The sequence below is a fragment of the Artemia sp. Qi Xiang Cuo genome, chromosome 6 (genome assembly GCF_049724085.1).
Source record: "Artemia sp. Qi Xiang Cuo chromosome 6, ASM4972408v1, whole genome shotgun sequence".
Lineage (NCBI taxonomy): Eukaryota > Metazoa > Arthropoda > Branchiopoda > Anostraca > Artemiidae > Artemia > Artemia sp. Qi Xiang Cuo.
In genome coordinates, this window is record NC_142799.1 from 75,172,402 (window position 1) to 75,198,133 (window position 25,732).

At 35.1% G+C, this 25,732-nt stretch overlaps 1 protein-coding gene across 3 annotated transcripts; it reads right to left on the reverse strand.

Moving 5' to 3' along the window:
• Nucleotides 1-25,732, reverse strand: Dtwd2 (DTW domain containing 2). Of its 3 annotated transcripts, none has more exons than XM_089091210.1 (4): nt 25,559-25,732; nt 14,296-14,481; nt 5,211-5,400; nt 9-1,734 (listed from the first exon to the last, which is right to left on the reverse strand). In XM_089091210.1, the coding sequence occupies exons 1-4, from the start codon at nt 25,615-25,617 to the stop codon at nt 1,438-1,440; spliced, it is 732 nt and encodes a 243-aa protein (XP_088947336.1). In that variant the 5' UTR covers nt 25,618-25,732; the 3' UTR covers nt 9-1,437. The 3 variants fall into 3 exon arrangements, with proteins under 3 accessions (XP_088947337.1, XP_088947336.1, XP_088947335.1); XM_089091209.1 differs by having other exon boundaries at nt 12-1,734; nt 25,544-25,732; XM_089091211.1 differs by lacking the exon at nt 14,296-14,481 and having other exon boundaries at nt 1-1,734; nt 25,544-25,732.

The window sequence follows — 25,732 nt, forward strand, 5'->3', positions numbered from 1 at the left end:
TATATAATTGTCCATCACAAGGAAAAAAAAAGAATAGTATGAAAAATAGACGGCATTCATAAATTTTTGACACGGTGTCATCGATAAGAATAGGAATAGTTCGGACCACCACCAAAAAACTTCTGGCTCAACTTCAGGGACTGCTTGGAACGATGAAAGTTAAAGAATCGGGTTCGATCCATAAACAAACTAAATCAACGTAAAAGGTCATTAGCTGCTTCTCATCAGCACGGATTTATATCTTCTGTTTCTAGTAACCGGCTCATGTGACGTTTGCATGGTTCATAAGGTTTTCAACTTATGGTTTATAAAGGCTTAAACGAGAATTTCAGCCAATTGAGTTAATTTATATTAATAGAAGTAAAATTCTCTCGTGTGATCGATTTGAATAATCATAGAGTAGAGTTGTGTCATACTCAATGTCAAGAATAACCTGCTAATCTTTGCAAAAAACACCAGCTTTTAAAAATGCTGCATATATTCCATTTGAAAATATAGCCTCAGTTCTCTTCTGCTATTCGCCCATTTTGTCGACCAGTAGAAGAATGGAATTGGACTCCTTTCGACAAATCTTAGACGTGACATTCAATCATAACTCCACAGAGGCCAGGTATGTCGTAACCAATTGCATTTTCAGAAAATTAAAAAAATCCTTTGCATATATGACGTTTATCATATACAAGTAATCCTTCAAATAGTTATAAGAGGTAGGCGAGGTCTCCAAATAAAGTTTTACGCATGAGATTAGTAACTACGCTATGCATCGATAGGCTGAAGTAAGAAAAAGCTTTAATTCTCTGCCAGAAAATATTTACCAACGATTAAAAAGTAAAATAAAAATGCATATAATTCTTGTTAAAGAACACTTTTAATTCCAAATACGCTAAAAAGTTGATAATTTTTGTTCTTCTGCTCTCGGAATAAAATTTGAATTTTTATGACTAAAAATGAAAGTTAGGGGTAACTATACCCTAAAAACAATTTTCTAAGTTATGAGCACCCCATGCCTTGGAAAACAGTGAATTTTAAGATAAAAACCTTAGAAATATCTTTTAAGTATTTATATTTCCCAAGGACATCCAAAATCTCCAGAAAGATCCTCTGAATAAAGTGATTTGAAAAACTACTTTCTGTCCCAAAATAAGTATCAACATTAAAACCATTTAAAGCAGTCGAAATGTATTTGTTGCGAACAATATTAATTATTTCTGAAGTATTTATACCTGCTTCAAGATATTTGATTATTAGATTTATGAGCATTAGGAAATAAATCCCAGGCCTACCGTCAATTCAGATTTTCTACAAAAAGTCAGAACAATTCAGGTTTTACTCTTTTTAGACAAGCCCTCGAGGCACACAACACGTTTTCAGAGCTTTTTGTTTTCTATTTGAAACTTCTTAATGGCGAAATGAAACACAAACTAAACAGCACGACCCTCAAAGAGGAGGGTTTTCGACACCTAGCTTACGAAGAAACTTTTCTGTGCGTCGGCCCACTTTTCTTCGAAACTTCCCCTCTGATATCGAAGTTACTTTATTATCGTGGACTACAGCACCATGATTTAACTGGAAATTACACAATGTCCTCAGTGGTGCTAATAGCCCAGCTTTAATAGTAGTGTCATTTTCGAAAACAGACAGTGCAATAGCAGCGGTTTCTACACTTGAAAGACAGGATGCTGAGGGTTGAGTTCTTATAACATATTCACTGAATCCGTCGATTTTAAGAGTCACCTAAAACAATAAAACATTATAAGTATTAATCAGCACGATGGGATGTTGGTAAAAAAAGAAACAGAAAGAGAGAGAGAACGAGAGAGAGAGAGAGAGAGAGAGAGAGAGAGAGAGAGAGAGAGAGAGAGAGAGAGAGAGAGAGAGAGAGAGAGAGAGAGAGAGAGAGAGAGAGACGCATAAACACACAGAGCTAGGCACACAAACACAAAGACACAGAGAGGGGAGAGAGAGGAGAGAAGAGAGAAAGAGAGAAAAAAGCGAGAAAAAGCGAGAGAAAGAGAGAAAAAAGGGAGATAAAAAGATAGAAAAGTTAGAGAAAGAGAGAAAAAAAGCGAGAGAAAGAGAGAGGAAGAATTAGACATAGAGAGAAAGAAATTGCCTTTAAGAGTTAAGTCAATCCTGGGCTATAAAGGTATTTTAATTTTGTAGCATCTTTGAACTTGTTTTTTCCTTTTTGGTTCTTTTAATTTATTGAATTTACTTTCGGCCTAAATGTTTTTTTTAAAGTTTTACGCTTGAATTTCTGGTACGCAGAAAAAAAAGACTGTTAAAAGATCCCTGCATGAAAACTATGGTCACACGAGAAAACCCTTCCAGATAAATTTATTTGTGAAACTCAAATATATCAAAAAGCCAGTGTTAAGATTGCTGAATTTTACCCACATAGCCTGCCTTTGCAAAGTCAAAAAACTTCATAATACCAAAAAAGTCAAAGAAATTGACGATGTCTATCATGAACAAGAATAAGCTCGTGTAAAAATAACAAAAAGAAGTAATAGCATCGCTGACAAGTAACATTTGGTAAGGGGATCTTTGCTCAATCTTAGACTTGAAAAAAAAAATATTAACTAAAATAGACGTCTTACGGTACTAATTACTATTAGAAGGGACACGTATGTTACATTTGCTTCAAAATGGATCTTACAAAACAAATATTAACGATCGTTGTCGTGCTTCTAATTCTGTACTATTCTCTGAACTCAGTACTATTCTCGGCTAGGAACAACATATCATCCTTCATTTAAGCTAAGATGTGAAAACAGAACTTGTTAGCTAAGTCAACATCTTTAAACACTAATAAAAACTAGGATGGATGTATTTTTCTTACTATCTAGCGACATGAAACAGACTCAATAAACAAAATGTTAGCGATATGGAGCAAACTCTCTATGAAATTTCCTTTCTGAATTTTTCAAGAACATTCTATCTAATTCTTTATCGACGTGATCATTTCAATATATTTTTTTTTCATAATTTTATACTTCAAACACGTTTCTCCTTTTTTCACTATCCCAGTTTACATATCTGTTATACCTCAAAACTTATTATTTTTAGGGTATGTTCATATTAATACTATATATATATATATATATATATATATATATATATATATATATATATATATATATATATATATATATATATATATATATATATATATATATATATATATATATATATATGCCGCTTGTCTTCTAAACGCAGAATTGAGCCTTTTCTTGATGTCATGACGTCTAAACGGACATTAAATTATAAGTGGTGCCTTTCTAAAATTAACTTTTGTTTTTATTGGACCTTTGAACTTTGTTTATATTATATATATATATATATATATATATATATATATATATATATAAAATATATATATATATATGTCCGTTTAGACATGACGTCTAAACGGACATTAAATTATAAGTGGTGCCTTTCTAAAATTAACTTTTGTTTTTATTGGACCTTTGAACTTTTACCTCGGCTTGTCTTTTGTCATTATGAAAGACATATCGCCGAATTTTTTTTCTTTTAATTGTTCAGGTGGTGAGACAAAACTTCTTTTTCTTCCAACCATTTATCTAGTCCAAGTTTTTGATTTTACAGGTATGGAAGGCACTGACGACCATCTTTGTTTCTTTTAATTATTCAAGTGGTGGGACAAAGACTAAAAATTTTCGTTTTTTGGGTCTTTCAATAGACATTATATTATATAAATAACTATTGCGTTGGAGACTCAACAATCTTTTGTGTGTTTTGCATGACATCATATAAGAAAATACTTCTATGATGCCATATATGACGTCATAAGAAATGCTTTAAGATGTAATAGCATAGTAATTGATGTCATTTGCAAAACCAAAATTAAGGCTCTTAATAACTTTTAGCTGAGCTCTGACCTTTCTAAATCATTGTGTTATGCGAGAATATTCCTCTATAACAATTGTCTAAAAAAAATATGGAGCCATTTTCGGGGACATACATAAATAAATACATTCATAATATAAAAGCCTGTCGCGAGCCACACACCTTTGTTATAAAAAAAAAGGTTCGGCGATGCCTATTGCATAATGACGAAAGATAAGCCGAGGTGGAACGAACCAAACAAATTGAAAATGATGGCGATGATGATTGGGTTTTGGAATTTCACATGGATAAGGTCATCAATACCAACACTACTTTGAAAAAAAAATATGGACTGGGCAAGTCGTTGGAAGAAAAAGAATTTTTGTCTTTCCTAATGACAAAAGACAAGCCTACGCAAAAGCAGAAGTTTTTGTCCCACCACCTGAACAATTAAAAGAAAAAAAGGTGGTCTTCAATGCCTTTCATACCTTTGAAAATCAGAAACCTGGACAAGATAAATCGTTGGAAGAAAAGGAAGTTTTTGTCCCACCACCAGAACAATTGAAAGAAACAAAGGTTTGGCGACATGTCTTTCATAATGACAAAAGACAAGCCGAAACAAAAGTTAAAAGTCAAATAAAAAAATGTAATTTTACAAAGGCACCACTTCTAATTTAAGGTCAATTTGGACGTCAAGACATCAAGAAAAGGCTCACATTTTCTGTGTTTTGAAGACAAGCGACAGTGAGAATCTATTTATAGATGCCTGCCGCGTGCCTGAAGCCTGTTATAGTGACTATATATATATATATATATATATATATATATATATATATATATATATATATATATATATATATCAAATAAAATGTTCCCTATTATATTTTTACTATAATGTATTCACCATATATTCACTATAACGAATATAAAAATATATTCACTACAATGTCAAAATGAATTCATTGTAAAATTACCGTATAAATTCATTAAATTCGCGCTACTAGCTAATTAATTTGGACCAAGTCACCGAATTCTGTTATCATCCTCAGGAATAGCGAAGTATTTATAATTATAATTTCCAGTTTGTGACAAATAGTTTTTCTTTAAAGACATAATGGCTATTCCTGTGGCTAAAATGGCTAAACAATGTCTTCATTACATAAATTAATTATAAAGGTTGTGTAACCAATTATGATGGTGAGAAAAAAAAGAACTAACAGAATTAACACATAGGTATGTGCTGAACTTCAATAGGGTCACTTCAAATGCTGTAAGAACTCAATACCTTGTAATTATAAGAAAATAACTTATATTCAATCTACAAACCCACCCCTCTATCATTCGGAACAAAAAGAGCGTACCTTTGTTAAAGAGTGTAAAACAGGGCTGATGTTGTAAATCGAGTGAGCTTGGGACCAAGTGCCATCTATTAAAATAATAGTATAAGGCCGATCAAGTTCGACAGCGGCTTCGTTAATATTTTTTGAATCTTGGCCAGGATATAAAAGGACAGTTGATTTCGGATCCAAAGAGATTCCATTTTCATGAAACCTGAAATAGGTTAGGAGCTAATAATATAACTGTATAACAGAGGGGAGGGCTGTCTTAATGAAAATAAAAAAAAAAATTCCAAAAATTCATTCAATTTTACGATTTAGAATCCTTCTCCTTAAAAATTCTCTGAAACCCCAACTAAAATTTTGACTTTTGTACCAATGAGCACACGTTAGTTGTCCAAAAGAAGATCGGGACATTTGGTACAGGAGGAGAGGATCATGGGCTTAAAAAAATTGATTCTACACCAAAATATGTTCCGAAATGTTTTCCTACTTTTTTCCATAAAACGGTTTTTTTTTAAAGAAATAATGGTTATTCCTATTTTTAACGTAAATAATATCTTTCTTCGCATAAATTCATTATCAATGTTGTGTAAACATTGATGATGGGGAGGAAAAAGATGAATAATAGAATTTTCCATATATCAGTGCTGAACCGGAATAGGATCAATTCAAATACTATAAGAAACTCTAGTATGCACCAAGAAGCCTGAGCAGCCAACACAGCTATGTACTTTCATTCTCCATCCCAATCCATTCAAAGCCTCCCTCTTTAGAACCAGGGTAGATTTCCTCAATCATTACGTGTGTGATAATGAAAAGCAATTGAAAATAGTTATCAAAGTATACACCCGAGTATTCCAGATTCCATTTATTAAACAAGACGTAAAATGTATTACAGATATGTGGACATACGTCTGGCCCTTAGGAGGTTATGGTATTGACCTTGAAGGTTGGAGGTAAAAAAAAGAAAGAAAAAAAATAATCAATTTTAGGCCATAATCTTTTAGTTTTATCAGGGAACTCTTTTGACTGATTTCAGGAGGACAGATTTCATTAATGAAGTCATTGAAAATTGATAATTAATTAATTACCAAGCATAACAAACATATTTTAAGAGAAAAAAAAATTACTAAAACCTGCAAGCCAATAGTTATTCTAGCTGCGTCGGTGACTTCAGTTTTAAACGTGTCCCACATGAATTCAATATCCGAAAGCAGGGACAGGCTTTCAAAACGGTTTTTTTTATCTCAACTGCATACCGCTCTTTGTTCGCAGGAGTATCAAAAATGCGGTGATTTAGCGTCGCAATGCGCATGTAAACCTTCTGAAATTTCAGCTTAAGACAAATTTTTGCAACAACAAGTCGGTGATCAGTATTACCCAGATTAGCACCACGAAACGAGCGGCAATTAGAAACCGATGTCCTCTATCGCCGAGAGATGATTATATAATCAATCATTTTCTCTGTGACGCCATCGTTACTATACCAAGTATACTGATGAATTCGAGGTCTTTCAAAAACTGTGCTGGAGATAACAAGCTGATGGGCTCTGCAGATCGGCTGAAGCAGACGATTTCCACTGTCATTAGTTACATCCGGGGTAAAACGCCCCATGACCTCTTTCCATATGCCTGTGGGATCACTGACGGTAGCGTTGAAGTCCCCAAGAAGAAGCAATATATGATGGGGAGAGGCAGAAGAAATCAGTCACGTGAGGTCTGTATAAAACTGGTCCTTAACATCGTAGTCAGCCTCATTTGTAGGCGCATTGCATACAACTACAAAGAATCTTCCATGATGGTGCGAGGAGACGCTCTTATATGGCATTACGGTATATAAGTGCATGACCTCTCTTATGAAGAACTAGACCAAATCAAGCTCTACTTGCGTTGCCAGTACCCGACCAAATTAGGCTGTAATTTTCACTGATGAATTTCTCACCTTTTCCTGGCAAATCGTTTCTGTAACGCCAGCAATAGCAACAGAATATTGCTTAAGTTCATTAGCGAGAAGTAGCTCAGCGCTGAAAATTCAAAGTCAAAATATTCCAAGTAAAAATTTTCATACCACTCTTTTCAAGGAGGTTCAATCTTCGAGTGGTTGGACCACCGTCGTGAGGATATCTGGGGACATGCTGGGGTCGGCATAGTAAAAGGGAAGAAATATCCGAGGCTTGAGTGTCGCTTTTCATTGCAAGAGAGTTTTCCCAGCCGAAGTAAGTCCAGGGAACAGGGTGCAAGCCTTTCGCCCAACCCTCCTCACTTTACCCGGACACTGAGTGCACATTCGAGGGGCTTTCTTCCTCCTCCACCCGTATTTATGACCCCCCCCCCCGGGAGAGCGTGTTCCAGTTTCTATTATGGACCCCCCTGTGACTAGGTCCCCCCTTGGTCCTCGTCTCCTAGTGGAGGTACCCAACATATCTGTCGGACCTAACTATGTTAAGAATTAATTCAATTCAAATTTTTTCCTTTCAAAATGGCTAATCTATCAGCACTATAATGCCTATTCCAACTGATAAAAAGAGACGACTGCCATTTTACTTTCATGTCTATGAAAAGCGGCTACAAAACCTGTGAATCCTGATTGTTGAAAATGAAAAATAATTTCTGGGATTTATTACCATTTGGACTTTTATAATCCAATAGTAATCCTAGATTCGTAATCAATAATCTGAAAAAAATCCTTGGATACAAGAAGTGGCAGAAAAACAAACAAAAAAGAGTATAGGCTAATACTAACTTACTTTGAGGCTTAGGAAAAGTGGCAGCAAAACCTATGAATCTTGACTGCTGAAAAAACATAAAAAAAAAAAAAATTATTTATGAAGTTTATGTACAATATATTTTCTTTTTGAACTTTTATGCTGCAATATTTTTCTTATATTTGTAATTAGCAAACGAAGAAATCCTTCGAATGTAATGGCTAAAGAAGCTATTAAAAAAAATCTTACAAGTTGGAATACAACGATTTGGGTTTATATTATTTTTTTTTAATTATTTTTTTGCAGAGACCACCAGTTATTCTTTTGTACATACTTTATTTTGTGATATCCTGTTAGGAAACACGTCGTTTTTTTTTTTTAAACTGGAAAGTTTTCAAGGCCACTCTATTAATCTCGACAAAAATATTGTTAAATATATTCCAACATTACTATATTCCAATATATAAAATATAGTTGGAATATATGAAATATATTCCAACATTTAAATTTAAAACAACAAAGGTCGTATTCAGTGCAGTATAGTATCCCTTAATAGTAAAAGTGGATGCGTAGTACGTTACATAATTGTGGTTTTGGTAAAATTATAGAATAGGGGCTCTCCAGAAAGGAAAATGTTAGAACATAAAGAGAGACATTTTTGGAATGTTAATTTTTACATTTTTTAATTGTAAAACTATAAAAATGAGCGTAAAATTAGCAAGACAAAAATGTTTTTTTTTTGTTCTGGCATGTCTCCTTTGGGAGAACCGTTATTCTACAGCTTTACTGCGTGCATTGTATTTACTTTTATTGCAAGTTACTTTTTTTCTTCAGTAGCTATGGCATCTAGAAAAAAGAAACCCTGTTTAACCGAGATGGAGGGAGCTAAACATTCCGATAAACGTTGAGATCAGCTCCGAGGATTTGAGCCACAATTCTCCAGGATCTGACTATATTCGCAGAGAAGGTGACGAATTCGAGCCATCTCAACTGGAATACAATCTTTTCAGATGAACAAAGAAAAACAATATTTTCTTACTATTGGGGGCTTTGCAATGCAATCAAATGGAAAACTGTTTGTGCACCCACCCTCATTGTGAACCTGTTTCAGGACAAACTCTGAATTCAGCTTCCACAAACCGAAGAAGTGCATGCTCTGTGAAATGGTGCAGACTGCTCAGAATGACAGAAATATTCTATCCTTTTGCGGGGGACCTTCATGAACATCTTCAACGAGTTTGACTTCAGCTTCCACAAACCGAAGAAGTACATGCTCTGTGAAATGGTGCAGACTGCTCAGAATATGACAGAAAGTGAAAAGTTGGCCTACAGTCATTTCTGTCAATTTAGGGTTTCATTTATTTATTGATGATGATTTATGGTAGTTTTACGCTTAGAAAATAAATTTAATTTATTTCTGATCATCTTTGGTGTAATGTAGCTCTTTACTTTTCTTTAAAAACTTATTTTGTGGAATACGTTATTTTTTAATTAGTCGCATAATAAACAAGACAGCAACCAGACACTATACGGAAGCCAGCCGCCAACGTGGTAAAGCTGACTAGTCGCACGATGCGACGAAAGTCGCATGCTTTGATCTAGAAAAAGTACTTAGCACATAAAACAGACAGGGAATGTTGATTGGAACTTCTCGAAAATGTTCTTCCTACTATTTTACAATTTACATATTTTACATATGACTAAAAAAAATATTGCTTTTTCTGGAAGCAGAAGAACGAAAACTGAGGGGCAAATGAAATGGCAACTTGTCTTTCGCGGTAGATTAGAGTAGTTGATAATAGAGTAAGCCTGTCCTGTGAGTGCAACGGTGGTCAAAACAAAACCACCAAAGACTTGCAATGCTCTTTTTAATTCTTCAGTAGCGTAAAAGCATACAGATAATTGAGCTGACTTTACTTCTTTCGGGCCATTCGCTATCATCACATCTACCATGAGGAATACAAACAATTCGAAATTCCGTGGAGCAAACCAGGGTTGGTAAAGTTTACAAGTAACTCATCAGTTGTTAAGTTTCACACTGGTTTCGCGGAAATAGATGAAAGATATGTTGAATTTTGCCGCAAGAAACAAGCGATAAGGGCAGCCTTACAGTGCATAAATGGCTGCATCGGTAGTGAACAAAAGAGACATTGCGGACTTTTACAAGATGAAGGTGGTTCCAAAGCCATTCCATTGTAAATACGAATATTTGAAAACTTCGAAGGGTATGAAAGAGACCCTTCTTGAGACTGATCAAGACGAAGAAGCACGAAAAAAGAGACGAATCGCCTGAAGATTAGCCGATGGCTTAGTGATTTAAATCTTTACTATTTGTATTTGATTTTGTGTAAAGACAGAATAAATGAATTGCATTGTTTTTCGAAATACGCGTTTTCAGCTTCGAACTATAATAGAACTTCGAGCCATAATAATATTAGGGATTTTGTCAAGCGCAAACCAGTGTCGGCTTTTCTGTCAGAACTGCTTTAATTAAGTTGTTTTGTTCTTCACACAGGATCCACCATAAAAAGTTGGCTATCTAATGTAAAGGTTTCAACAGCACTATGTTTTTTTTCAAGTCCTGAAATTTTTAAAAAAAAGGTAGATACGTGATTTCTGCTTGACAGCCACAATTTGTATATTGTATGTTTGTAATTTCCCCCCAAAGATTGGTAAAAAATAATCCTTCCCTAGGAAAAAAAGTGAGATTATAAGTGCATATTTCCTGCGTTTGTAAAACACATCTCACAGCTTGTAAAGATATCACACGTTTGTAAAAATCATCACACAGCTTAATCTAATGTCCTCTGGACCGATTTATTGTGCTCTATGACCCAGAATCACGGGGAAAACAGACCTTTAAACTAAAAAAACTTGCCCCTGTTTATTGTCTTACTTTTTCCCATTTTTAAGAACTACTCGCCTTTTAATTTTTGAAACCTCCTTTTAAGACTAAAATTTACTAGATATTTTTCTCTCCAATTTTATTCAGTATAACTATAAATTGAGCCGGAGATTCTTTTTAATTGCATAGTTAAGTGAGACTTGCATAAAGCATTCAACCTAAGTTGAATTTATCCAAAAAAAGAGCCTGAAAACAATTTTCAGAGAAGGTAGAGTTCCATACTCTCTTTTTCTAAAAAAAAGCTAGAGCAGAAACGCTTGAATGCCCGAAAGTTACGTTGTGATTCTGTTTTCAAATAATGCAATGAAAAACCCTCGCACGGAAAACATTTTCCCACGAGGTATTCCCCACCCAGATTCCGCCTGGTTCTGGCTGCTTCTTAGACCATTTCTATCTTGTCCCCCATTCGCTGCTTTACCTCCAGATATGAAAAAAAAAAAACCTGTCCTCTACATTATGGGAAAAATTAGCGAAAATTTTCGCCAATTTCTCTCTTTTTATTACTCTTACAGGTATGTTCACTTGTTGTTCTTCCTTTTTATGTTTTTAATGACCCTTTAACATAAAACCCTGTTCACAAAAAAAGTATTGGGTATCATACCAAAATAAAATAACTATCTGATAATATGACAGGCAATGGGTTTCAAAAATGGCAAGAAGACATGTGAGTAATACGTTTGCTAAACCGTTGAAATCCAAAGATTAAGGTCTACATACGTTTTCTTGGTGGGAGGGAGAGTCCAGAGGCTAACCGAGTGACAACAGTACTCGTATAGTCTTGCTCACGTTCCAGAATTTTCAAGAGCTTCAAGAAGTTCGGATGGATGCAGCCAATGGAACCCTGCATCTGAGGCTACCATCGACTTGTTACCTTGCGGGAGCTTCTGGTCGCATCGCCTGCGGGTATTCCATCGGTCAAGAGAATATGGGGATGTGAGCTTTTTAGAAGACGAATATAAATGTCCTCGAAGTAGTCTGTTAACTCTGTAAAATAACTATCCTGTCCAGCACCAATGGAATTAGGAATTACTTTTTACGACCACTTCGATCTTTCGGCTGCAGCTTCCCCGGCGATCTTCAGCCAATATCTGTCCTATCTTCGACCATGGGTCCGGAAACCTTCTAATGCTTCAAGGTCCGTATTGAATTTTTTCAAAATATTTTTCTCCTGAATCTTCTCGATGTCGTCTCCAGGATAGTGGTGGCTCGCAGATGAGGACGTCTCGACATGTCGTACCTCTGGGGCGATGTAAGGTATGGGCGAGGAGCTTGAGGCAACGTCTTTTGATAACGAGAGATAGCTCTTCAGAGCCAGAGATGGTATCATCCAATCCTGTAGAGAAAACTCGGGGTCGTTTCTGTTGCACTTGAACTTTTCTTTTGACGATCTGACACAGACAAGAAACAACCACCGTTTATTAACGTTGTAGGAAACATCGGCTTTAGCCTGTTTATTTAAAAAAATCTAAAATCACTGACAGGGGGGGGGGGGGGGAAGGTGGGAAAATTAGTTTCTTTAATTTATATCTTAACCTGATATGATAACTCAACCCCAGCCCCCCAAAACACGAAATGGAAAAAAAAACATAAAAATAAATCCTACAGAATAATCTACACTATATATTCTACATGTATTTTCGAACGTATGTTTAAAGGACCATTTAAACAATAATGAATTATTGATTCTGTCAATTTAATTTTGTAATGTTTAACCAGTCTAAAGTGTATTTCTGTTTTTAAAACGTCTTTTTGATGTTTTTGCCCTATTTTGTTTTTTAATCCTGAAATACGAATTTGGCCCCTCGGGGCTTGTGATAGTAATTTTTTGTAATAAACATGTTTTCTTATCTAAAATTTGTACCCACAGATTGGTTAGACCTAACAAGTTAAAACGAGCCCTATATTGAATTGGGGTATATCATCTTCCTCTGCCTTCAACTAGGTGTAAACAAAAAGTATTAATGATATAGTACCCTCACTATAGACAAAAATTGGTTACTGCACCGAAATTACAAGTATGATCTGGAATTGGTAATGGAATCGTGAAAACGTGTATCTTCCCATCATTAGTTTCGTTACGAAGCGGAGACTTCAAGACCTCTGAAGAAACGTACGGTCAGCTGTGAACAAAAGAGCTTTATGAAAATTATCTAGGACCCCCTCTATGTGAAGACGGCCAAAAATCACACAAATATGGGACACAATGCATTTAATTACTCTAAATTGGGGTAAAGACTATAATCAAGTGTTAAATTTACCCATTACTCAGTGAACCAAACGAAAATTAGTTGTACCCTTCCAATACGGATAATTTCTTACCCATGACCGCATATCAGTGGCAACATAAGTGGAAAGAGATTTCCCATGAGGTTGCTCCACATAGGTGGAGCCGGGTCGCCCATGAGCCTTTTCTGACAAGGAAAAAGCCATATTAAGCCGTGTAAAAACCAAGCTTACAAAAATAAGAGAAAAGTTGAATACCGAAAGGAAAACTTCCGTTCCAGAGAATACCAATACTTAGACATGCTTATAGCTGTACCACTGACTTACAGCAGATTTAGAGCCACCACTCATACCGTCAAAGAATGGTTATAAATATATACCGGTAATTGCTGCTCGAGAGATTCTTACGGGGTGATAATATTATTTAGATCAATAATTTTGAAAACTCTAAAACAATGTTTGTGAAATTGCTGTGGCACTCTTTTTTCTAGCAGATTCTTGGCGGGAGCAGGGTTAGGATCAAGATATAATACTTGGCAACTTTTAAATACACATCTAGAAAATTCTTTACTTGCCAAATTCGCAGATGGAGGGAGTGAATTTAATTATTATTTAGATTAGTATTTTTGAAACTTTAATATGAAGATTTGTGTCATTGCAGTGACCAAGTTAATTTCGCCACCGAATGTGCTTTTGCTTATCCAGAGACAAAACAAGAACCTCTTTTGTTTGGTCTGTTTTAACACATGAAGCGTAACGAAAAGTTCCTTATTGAGTTATTAGTACAGTCGAAACTGTCAACTGCAAAGTCAAAACTTGAGACAGCCGATATGATGTATCATTTCAACTAATTACCTAAGCACGAGCGGAAACATCTGGATTTTGTTCTCGTATCGACGGAACGAGAGATATTAAGTTTTCTGAATGTACCTAAGGTGGGGAAAAAAGAGCTAAAGCACTGATGGGAAGAGACCAAGACTTGTCACGGGAATAAAAAAATGAGCTGAAGTGAATACTTTAACAGACTTAACATGTCATTTCCCCAATTCCAGACATAATTGGCATTCTGAATAACAAAAAAGGCACGGATGACGTTGCACCAACGGGGGTAATATTCAAACCGAAAGCAGAGAGACACGAGAGAGAGAGAGAGAGAGAGAGAGAGAGAGAGAGAGAGAGAGAGAGAGAGAGAGAGAGAGAGAGAAAGAGAGAGAGAGAGAGAGAGAGACGAGGGATTGGGAGGGGGAGAAAGAAAGAGAAAAGACGGTCCAACCTATTTGAGTTAAATTTCTTTCCTCTTATGATTGAACACATTCCATGTTGAAGACCAAGCTTTAGCATAGGAACAGTTTTCAAATTTCTTTTTTCTTCGGCTGGATGCTGCAACACAACGACTCTTCCCGTGATTGCTATTCTGGGATTCGGCAGACTTGGGCACCAGCACACTTTTTCTGGACGACTAAGGCAGAAGAATTTCATCGAAAACACTTTTACTTTAAAACACGACGTATAGTTACACTTCTATGCCTTACTAAACTTTTATTCTTATAGTAAAATGAAACGGAAAAACTTACATTTTTTAACAAGAGAGTATTTTTCCTTTTCCTGACAAGATATAAATTTTATTTGCAGGCTTAAAAAAAGTCCAAAATAATTTTCAATAAAGCAAGCGATGAGTCTCAGCCTATTCTTATAACTGAGTCTAAATGTGACACGAAGAATAATAGTGAACTATACCAATTTCGTAGGTTGAGAAAGATTATTTTTATATTTTCAATCCAGAAACTTCAAAAGAAAAAAAAAATTGGAACAATAAAAGTAAATTGAACCCTTTTTTTATAGACTAACTATTATCTCCAATATGCTAAAGTTTTTTTTCCAAACTAGTATTTAGTACTTGGTTTGGAAACAGCGATGCCAATTCACGAAAATGTAGAAGGGTAGGTAGGCAAGCATTTTTATTTTGGTTGATTTTTGCTTAATGAATATACAAAAATGGTGATGTCAAAATGTAGGGCGAGCTTTTTTTCTATTTTTTAATGAAAATATCAACAACAGTATTTTTCAAAATGAAGAGTATATTACCCCCCCCCCCATTTAATTGATACTCCTAGTTGGATATGGCCCAAAGATTGCTTTTTTCTTGTAAATGCTGGAAATTTGTGATTGTGAAGAGAAAATTGGCTATTTAAACAATAATATTTTAAAACAAGGAATTAAGCAAACAAATAATCAATATTTAAAAAAGAAATTGATACTTTAGCGCAAAAATATATTAGCAAAGTAAAGCGAAAATACTGACATGACTTCAATGAAAACCTTCATCAATAGATGCACAGTTATAACGACTTCAAAATGAGGATGTTATTCTCAGTGCAGGTGAAAAAAAAGATTTGTTAATACCACCAATCAGTCGGCGAAATCCCTTGCATCGCAGAAAAAAAAAATTTGAAAGACATATTTGTCCATACGACATATTTGACCCTCAAAAATCTTTAAATTCTGAATCTCTGTTAATATTTGAAAAAAAAAATCATTCTTTCTAATTGCATCTTTCATTAAGTCTTGCTATTAAATTCACAAAATCGATAGAAAATTATTGAATAGAGTCATTAAATATTACAGAAGATAATATACGAGACAACTAATTATTATTTAAACTCTGTACATAACCAGCATTTCTAATACTTTTTCATTCTTCCCAAAATTTCGACACATGTGTATCCTTTTCTAAAGTTTTAGTAACGCTGAGAACCCCTGGTAAAAAAAGAGAAATATTTGAAAACCATCTATATATTTTTTTTTTCTTTTTTTGGTTCGTATATAAATAAAAAAAGATTAAATTATTTATAATAAAACAAAAATAAAAGTTATTTTATGAACAACATTTATTTAGATTAATAACAAGAAATTGTTGTTGATGAAATGATAGGTCGTTATAATTTGGTTGTCTGAATTGTTAATTTTCAGCAAATAATTTCCTAGCAAACTATTCTCATAGTCCTTGGGGTATGCGCATCCTACTTTGTGAAAGACTATTTTAGCCCTAACATATAGGAAAAACCAACAACATATATCCAATAATCTTTTTTACCACGTAATTTTTTCTCTGGAACTCATTACATCCAAGGAAATGTCTCCTAAAACTGTAACAATAATATCTTGCAGAGAACAGCATCCATAACTCTAGCGCTTATTAAGATAACTGTTGGCTTTATTATTAGCAATAACATATCAAAAATGATCGCAACTTCTTTGATCGTTTACAAAGAAGCGACTATGAACAAAATGAGAGGTTTATTGTAAAGAATATCTAAGACGTTCTAATAGATCTAAGACTTCAATATATATATATATATATATATATATATATATATATATATATATATATATATATATATATATGCTGAGTCCAACTCCTAAAATATGGTAAATAATTACCTAAAAAATCCTCGAGTGCTAGCATATCTTTAGTCAAAATTGCCCTCAGATGTTTGTGAAAACAGTGTCACAGTGCTGTTCCGCTCTGCCTCATTTAGTATACTTTTTAACGGTTTGGCTATCTACTCTTCTCGTAAGATGGGCCACTTATCTTCCAACCTTTCCCATTAGGTGTCATTGCTTAAAATGTGCACCGCCGTTATTACGCAGCACCCACATGCGTGCCGTGCTCGGGGACTCCCCCATAGGGTCCTGGAGTCTAGCTTGTGAGATACAATCATCTATATTAGACCTGGTCACGGAAATCCTAGGGATCTTCCAGAAAAACAATTTGCCAAAATAGGTAGGTGTCATATCAATACTGAAGAAATATTAGAACACTTGGAATTCCAGATGGCCTGCCAGGAGTGGGAATCTTGCCAGCTGAGCGCTAAAAACAGGGATGCTGTGACATGTCAGAGGGCATGTCTTTAAAAGTCGTAAGGGAAAAGGGGGGGGGCAAGCGGTTGAAATCCTATGTTAATATACTAGGGATTCGTTTGAAATCCCTTGTTAATTCCCTATTGATGCTACTTTTTAAATTATATCGAGCAAGACCATTCTTTTAACCTCTTGATCGTCTAGCCAAAGTCCGGATTCCGTCCCCGGTACGAGCAGACACTGATCGAACTCCCCCGCAGCGCCCGGGATGGGTGGGAACAAGATTTTCTCGAAATAGAATTTCCCCTTCGAACGTTTTGATATTTTTGGTGAAAAAAAAGTGCCCCCCCCCCTGGGTTGCGTGAGGGCTGAGACAAACCGCATGGAGGGGCAGACATTCCCTCGGAGGCGGGCTGCGGACGGTACCCACGACGGCCGGGCCGGTACCCGTGGCGGGCCGTGGCAGGGGCGACAATAACACTTAAAAACATTTAAAAATAAACAATTAAAAATTACCCCTTTGCGCAACAAAAAATTATAGATATAAAACACTGGGGAAAATTACTAGATAAAAAAAAGGCAGTGCTGAGCTGGCGACGGAAAAACGGGCCTCCCTCCCCCCCCCCCCAAAAAAAAAAGACGGCCCCCTCCTTCCTCCAACTATAGGGCTTTCTCCAGACCGTGTTGTTTCAGAGGCGACAATGCCGTATGAGGCACGTTCGTTTCTATATGTGTCATTGACTTGAAGCTGGGTGAATATAATATCAAGAAAAATCGATAGAAATATGGTATTAAGTTATGTGTATTGTAGTCTGACTATGTATTCTATTGCGTAAAAATTTAGCTCTAATATCAACCTTGCTCTCTGGAAATACTTGCTTGGAGTCCTCTCTCCCCATCTTTATTTAAATTACGCATGTTATTGTTTATATTTTATCCTTTTATAAGCCACAATAATGCCTAAATATTGCATCTAATATCAACGCGCTCTCTGGAAATGATTGATAGGTGGAGGGTGGGGGCCTATTGTTAGGATACTGTGAAATATTCATAAATTTAGCTAAATGAAAACGGGGTATTTTCAAAAACTCTTAATATGTCTTAAATTTGCATCTATTCCTCCGGTATTGCATGCTAGGGGGGGGGGGGGTATTGTCGCGACATTGTGAAATCTAATATCCCACACAAAGAAACGATAAATCTTCCCTTTATCGTAATAAATACCATGACAGTGATTGTCTCTGAAAAATCAATACTCCCCGGCTTCGTGTCAAATACTACAGGTGCACGAAACATGTCATTCTAGAAAGCGAAACATAGGAATTTCACTCACAGACAATAGGGTAATTTTAAAATGTAATGAGTAAGACAAACTACTGGGAATGGCTTGTTATTCGTGTTGCTTAGAGCGCGTTCCCCTTGGAAAAAAATTGACCTTTCAAGTCCTGGCGAGGTCAAGAATTATAGAGAAAAAAAGAACTAAAGAAAGAAAGAACGAAAAAGAAAAATGTATTGAGCGTTTCGGGCGAAAAAATAAAATGTAAAAAAAAGTATTACGTGACAGTGATGCGCAATCATTACGTAAGGTGTGTGCTGTCGTTAAGTTACAATCGCGGATTCCCCATGGGTTCCTGGGGCAGGGTTACAAAAAATTGCGCTTGAAATCCATTGCTAATTTTCCTATGGCTGCCGTGACGTCAATGGGTTGTCACGGAAAAACACAGTGTGTCGCTTGACGTAATAGGGCTTGCCACAGAAATACACAGGGGCGTCACGTGACGTCAGAGTGCTTGTCACCGGAATTCTCTGACCGTTTGAAGGCGATGGTGTGTTGTGTGTCTTCATTACAGTCTAGTGGGGTGTGTCTTGCCAACTGTGTTCCCTTTAATAGAACCGGTGGCCGCATTGCGTAGTCGTGATGGCTTGAGGGGTTGGTAGCTCCACTTATCTGACCCTTTAAGGGTGAGGGTGTGTCGCGTGACGTAACAGGTCTTGTCACAGAAATACATAGGGGCGTGTCACGTGATGTCAAGGGCATGCATTTGAAATCATATGGGAAAAGGGAGGGCATGCGTTTCAAATCTGGGGAGAGCATGCGTTTGAACCTGAAATGCCTACAGTACTTATTTATACTCATCTTTGCTTTACTATAGATCTTTGATTTCTTAACATAGCCCTTAGATATCATATAGAAAAAAATATATGCCGTTTATGAACTTTTTTTTTGGTAAAGAAGATCAGCAAAGTTTTGTATATAGCCAAAGGCTATTTCTGGCTATATTGAGGGGTGGTGGTCTGGGGTGCAATTAAAATGATGGTGATTATTATGTTTGGAAAGGGTGCTGAATAGTTTTTTTTCCCTAAGTTCTGCTTCTAGAAAAAACAAAAGAAATCATGGATCACCATGAGGTAAGAGACCTTAAGTCAGCCAGGTCTGACAAGCTATATCTTATCAGTATTCTATGGGCCTATATGTCTTTTTTTGCTATTTTTTCAGTTTATACAGGAGCTGCAACTATATTAAAATTTTCCATAATTTCAGAATCTAACTTCCTTCTTTTATAAAACATTATCATGAATAAATAGTCTACAATCTACAGGGGCGGATCCAGGATTTTTTAGGGGGGGGCAAAATAGGTTGATCTGATTACATTAGGAGCAAGTTTAATTAACGCAAATTTGCGTTAATTAAGTAAATTACACTATTTTAGACTATGTTAATGGGGGACATCCCCTCGCCCCCTGGATCCACCACTGACTATCTATTATCAAACAAAATACTTGGGGACTAAGCTTTACTCAGTAAAAAGAAACACTATTTTTCAATCTCTTTTCAAAACAACTATAATTTTATTTTATTACAGTAGAAAGTAAAACCATTAGTGTATTGCATGTCTGGACATTTGTGATGTCATTTGCATGAAAAATGTTTTTCAAAATTAATTAAGGCCTTAGACAAATTTTCCCAAAGCCATAACCTATAGGCCTATAGATCGTTTTTTTTCACACCAGAAAATGAGCTATTACTTTATTGCAAAAATAGATAATAGACGAACTATATTCATAAAGCAAATTCACAGCCACCTGGTATACAAAATAATTTTTCTGCCATTATATTTTTGCATTTAACACAAATCAATTAAGGACCAAAGACTCCCTTCACAGATATCAAATAAGAATCATCTTCTTTAAAAGCTTTGATTCAATTGATTTGTCAACAAAAAAATTGCATTTCGAATCTCCTCCGATTTATACCCAAAGCTTTCAACCTTCAGGGGTACCTAATTTCAGTCAGCAGACAATTTATAAAAAAACAAAAAGGGGGTTGGAGAGGGGGAAAGCAAGTTTTCTTGAAGTTGCGGCTTATCTAGATTATTTGTTTCACACAAAAAAATGCAAGTAGCCAGTTTTTTGAAAAAAATTGTAGGCTAGAGCTGTTTCTTAGAAAAAATCAAGATATATGCCTACACACACAACTATTGCTATTTAATGATATAAATTACAGAAATACAAGTTTAGGTGTCTGCAATTCTGGTACACTGATCACATCTACTTTCTGGCAAGTAAAACTCATATATTAGCATATTAAGTATGAAAGTTGTAAGTTTTCAAATTGATTAGCCTAATGCTATGCATAAACTTTGAAAGATTCACGTTCCACATTAATAAATCCAAGAGGTATAAGGTTCTTTGGACCTACAATGTTCTTTAATTGATGATTTTTAGTTAAACTTTCACTACCTCTTCTCCTACTCCTTGTTAAGGTGGTATTTGTAAGACTGAAAGGATACAGAACTATCAGTTACCTTAATTTATCCTTTGGAACAAAATTAAGGTCTATACTTGATCTTCTGTACTTCATGACAATAATGGCAAACTTTGGTTGGGGTTAACATATGTAGATGGTTGAATAAGATGGACAGTCCCACTATGACTTTTTATTTCTTTTAATTGGTTCCAGTGCTTTATGGCTCTTTTTGAGAAGCATATTTAATGGATTGTCAATTGGTAGCAAAGTTTTAATAGCTTTTGGATTGTTGTCTTGTGCAATAATGGCTGGTGCTATGACTATCACTGAAGATGTTAGAGGTTTGGAGAGAGTTATTTGGAAAAATTGTGAAAATTTGCATTGAGTGGTTAGCTATATTTATCTTTTAGATAGAGGATAAATCTAAATATCAAAACGTTTACCCTAATGTGGGCTAGTCTACAGCGTATTTAAATCTGTTTCTTCTAAATGTATACTACAGTATAAGGCAACAATAAGAGAGGAAAAAAAAAGAAAAAATACCATTGTATTTTCTATTCAGTGCTCTTTCTTTATATAACAATCACTGCTAACAAAATTGCATCCCACACCCTCTCCCCTCCCATGTAAAGGGGTCAAATATAGCCAAAGATTAGGTTATGTTCAAAAGTTTGCAGATTTGTTTTGTTTTTCTATTTACTTTATTTGGCATTATAAACCAACTGACAGGGAAAAATAAGCACAAAAGATAATGATAAACATGCAATATCAGTGTACTTTTGTAAATGAGCCCAGGCTAGCTTAGTGCAGTTGCTATTATATTTGGACATTGAATAGATAGGCTAATCTAACTTAAAGGATTAACTTACAGGATCCTCAGTGCCTTTGGGGAAACATCTGTATTACAGCACTCTCTAGATGACTGTCAGTTGGTTCGTCAAGTCTTGTTTCACTGATACTTGCTATTTGAAATTCTGCAATTTAAACAGTGGGTAAGGGTCTCCCCAGAATGTATGGCCAGTAGAGCCTCAATACAACATCAACCTTAGAGAAGTATGTATAGATGGTAGTGTTAACAGTTTTAAGTCACTATAGTCAGATGTTTTAAGAGTCGTGTGTGTACATAGGTTCTTTCCAGAATTGGTCAAGTCCATTTTTGAATGCGTTTAGGGTGTCTACTTTCACAACACTTTCTGGGAGACTGTCCCAGTTGTCTACAGCTATTATACTCCAGAAATTGGCTCTTGATTTATTTAGGGCATGGGGCTTGAACACTTTTGCCGAGTGACCTCGTATGGTCTGGGTGTTTGGAAGTTGAAAGTGATTTTCGAAGCTGAGTTTTTCCAACTTGTTTTTATTTTGTACATCAGGATTTGATCTCTTCTTTTTCTTCTGTACTTGAGTGTTGGAAGTTGCAGTTTCTGTAGCCTCTCTTCATAACTTATCTCTTTGAAGCCTGGAAGAAGCTTTGTGGCTCATCTTTGAACTTTTTCTATCTTGGCTGAGTCTGTTTTATAGTGAGGCCCCCATATGACATTATCATACTCAATAGTAGGTCTTACTAACCCTTTGTATAGCTTTACAAAGGTCTACTGGTCGAGATGCTTGAAGCTCCACCTAATAAAACCAGTAAGTTGAGAGGCCTTCAAAGCTATTTTATTTGTGTGGTTATGAAACTTAAGCTGCAACTCAATAATAATTCCAAGGTCTCTCTCTGATTCCACTGTCTCTAATTGTACCCTTGCACCTGTTCTACTTTTTATAGTTAACTGTGGGGCTGTTTCTTTTCTCTTGTTGATCTGCATGACTTTTGTTTTGCTTTTGTTGAAGTTTAACCCAAGGTTTTTCAGGTTTTCTGTCAGTTTGTCAACGTCTTCTTGAATGATGACTTCATCTGTGTATGATGCCATTTTTCTGTAGAGTTTAGTGTCATCTGCAAAAGTCTTGGTAGAGCTAGAAATCTAATGGTGCACTTTTGTTTCCTTACCTGATTTCAGCAATTAGCCTATGTTATAGCCTACCTTTGCAATTTCTGAACGTTTCATTCAGGCTAGTGTCTAGCTAAAAGCTTTCTAAGTAAGTGAAAACCAGCTAAAAAGAAATTTATCAGTATTAATACTAGGTGTATCCATAACATGAATGTTATGGATATTGTAGACCATTTATCCAATAAAACTCAAAGCTAGAGAATATCAAATATGTACACATTATGTCCTAGGGTGCTGACAAATGCATTATCTTATGGGAAGGAAAGGAGGGGGGGGTATCTAAGCCTCCAAAGAACATTTTAGGCATGATTTCAAGTTTTCATACTTTGTATGAGAGGTTTTTCAGATGAATTGAATGCATAGATTATTTTGTATAATTTACCCAATTATATTTCTTATATAATTTTACAGTATAATATATATATATATATATATATATATATATATATATATATATATATATATATATATATAAATATATGAATATATATATATACATATATATATATATATATATATATATATATATATATATATATATATATATATATATATATATATATATATATATATATATATATATATATATATATATATATATATATATATATATATATATATATATATATATATATATTCATATAATTTAGCTAGGAAGAAAATGAACACATCACTTGATGCCTTTTTTTACACTCTTTCCAAATTCAGCAATTGCTTTTGTGAAGTTAAAAAATTAGTTAAAACTAATTAGATATAAAAATTAGCTTTTAAACAAAGCCTTAAACAACTCTCTATAATGTTTCAGTACCCTGTTAAAAAAAGAAAAAAATATAAACAAAAAAGATAAAAGAGGATGCAGCTGTTCTACCCATAAAAAAATTGCAGTTTTCCTTTTTTGTTCAAGGTAGTTCTGTACATTTCCTATTTTGAAATTTCAACAATGGTGGTCCCAATAGTCTTCTTTTTGTTTTTCTGGGACACCTATTTTGAGGAATTTCAGGCCTTTTTTTTAAAAAATCATGTAAATTTGTTCTCAAATTAACATTTTACTATTACCTTAAATTGCAGCATTTAGCAATCTAAGGATTTCTCCTTGTGAAGCTCTAGAGATGATGATTGAATTTCTTTTCTGTATTATTCAATGACCAGATGCCATTGGATGATCACTAGATACCCAGTTGAGTTTACACTCTCTAGAGGACCATTCACCATCCAGTCTTTGTCTCAAATAACAATGGATTCTGCAGTAACTGCATCTTCAGGGAGTTTTGTTCCAACTGCTGATGATTCTTGACAAAAAGAATTAAGTGTGGCCTCTGGATAGGATACACTGCTAAACAAGTTTCAGTTGATGACATCTGGTTCTTGAATTGATTGAAGTTGATGACTTCAGCTTTGCTAGTCTTGTAAGGTAGGAAAGCTTCCACATGCACATGGTGGCACATCTTCCAAAACTTGTATGTCTTTTTTAAAATAAGGGGAGGCTAGAGACATTCCAACTTTGAGCTTGGGAAAAATAAGCCCCAATAAGCTTAAATAAGTTCCAAATAAGCTTAGGATGCACAGGTCCCTTATAAAGAAGAATGATGACTTTAGGGGAACAAGTGGAAAGGGTATGCTTAATCAGCCCCAATGTTGAACAAGCAGCAGACTTCTCAGCATGAGTACTGAATGTAGTTCATTCTCAGCAGTGACTCAAAGACCTTGCTTGCTATTTCTAGAGGAGAGTTGGTGGCCTGAGAGAAAATAATAGCAACAAGGATTAATTTTGCCAAAGTGAATGACATGGCACTTGGCAACATTGAATTCAAGAAGCCAAGCCTATTGACCAAGCACTCTTAGATTATTTTGTAGAAGGGCATGATCTTCACATGACAAAGCTGGTCCAAAAAGCTTTGAGTGGCAAGTATAGAGCATTAAGTACTGTGGATAGTGGAAAAAGTATCATTAAAGAAGATATTAAATAGTGTAGGACCCAAAACACTTCCCTGAGGAATTCCACTCAAAACTTGCTTAGAGGAAGAAAGGATATGGTTACCAGAACTGTCAAATGACTGAAGACATTGATATTGTATGTAAAACAGAAAATCAAGGATCCAGAACAGGGATTTCTCTTCAAGCTTGACTGTAGGCCTACATAGCATAATTGCAAGTCACTTGTGACAAACTTTGACACAAGCTTTAGAAAAGTCAAGCATACTATTAAGACTAATAAAAAAATAATCATTCCTAAGTCAGTTACAAATGGAAATTTCTCTTACTAGACAGTTTTTGTGGACACCCATTTTTAAACTTTTAGTTACTAGCCTATGGGCTGTTATGAGCCACTTTAAGGGCTTAAAATGGAATTTGCTCCAGAAGTGATTACTGAACTTGGAAAGAGCATAAAAAAGACATGAAGCGATGTATTCACTTCCTTCTAAACTAAATAATATGCATAAATTTACCTAAATATAGGATGAAGTGTGAAGGATGAGTGATGAGAGGGCAAAGGGAGTGAATTTCTAGATTAATTGACAAGTGGGATAACTAAGAAATAGATGTACCATTAGAATCGTCATTTCACCTTAGATCAAAGTAAAGCATTCCTTCTGCATTGCAAATTTGGTTTACTGTCCCCCCCATAATGATTAAGTAGGCTAGCCTATATACCCTGGATAGTATTTATATAGGCTAATGGATGTTCTATTGTTTTTATAAACCATTAAATCAATTTGGAGAAAAAATCAATTGGACAGGGGTGGGGTGCAGTAAATTTGCAACATATTTGAATTTTATATTTGGATTCAGGATGAAATTTCTGATTCAAAAGTAGTCTTTATCTATTTCATATGTATCTTCACTTCAAGCTAATCTATAGATTTTCCCTATAGGCTAGTTTAGAAGATACCATCAGACTAGTCATAGCCTAGCACAGAGCATACTTGCATGTTTCACACATTTTTCTGCCTGAGGAATCTTCCATATGTAAAGAGGAGCTGAGATTTTCAATTGCCATTTTGAAGGGTCTCTTCTCCTATAAGCAGTTCTTCTCTCATAAAAAACCCAAATTGAAATTTCAACTTCCTGATTAAATTGAGAAAACAAACTGACAAATTTTAAAGCATTCTTGA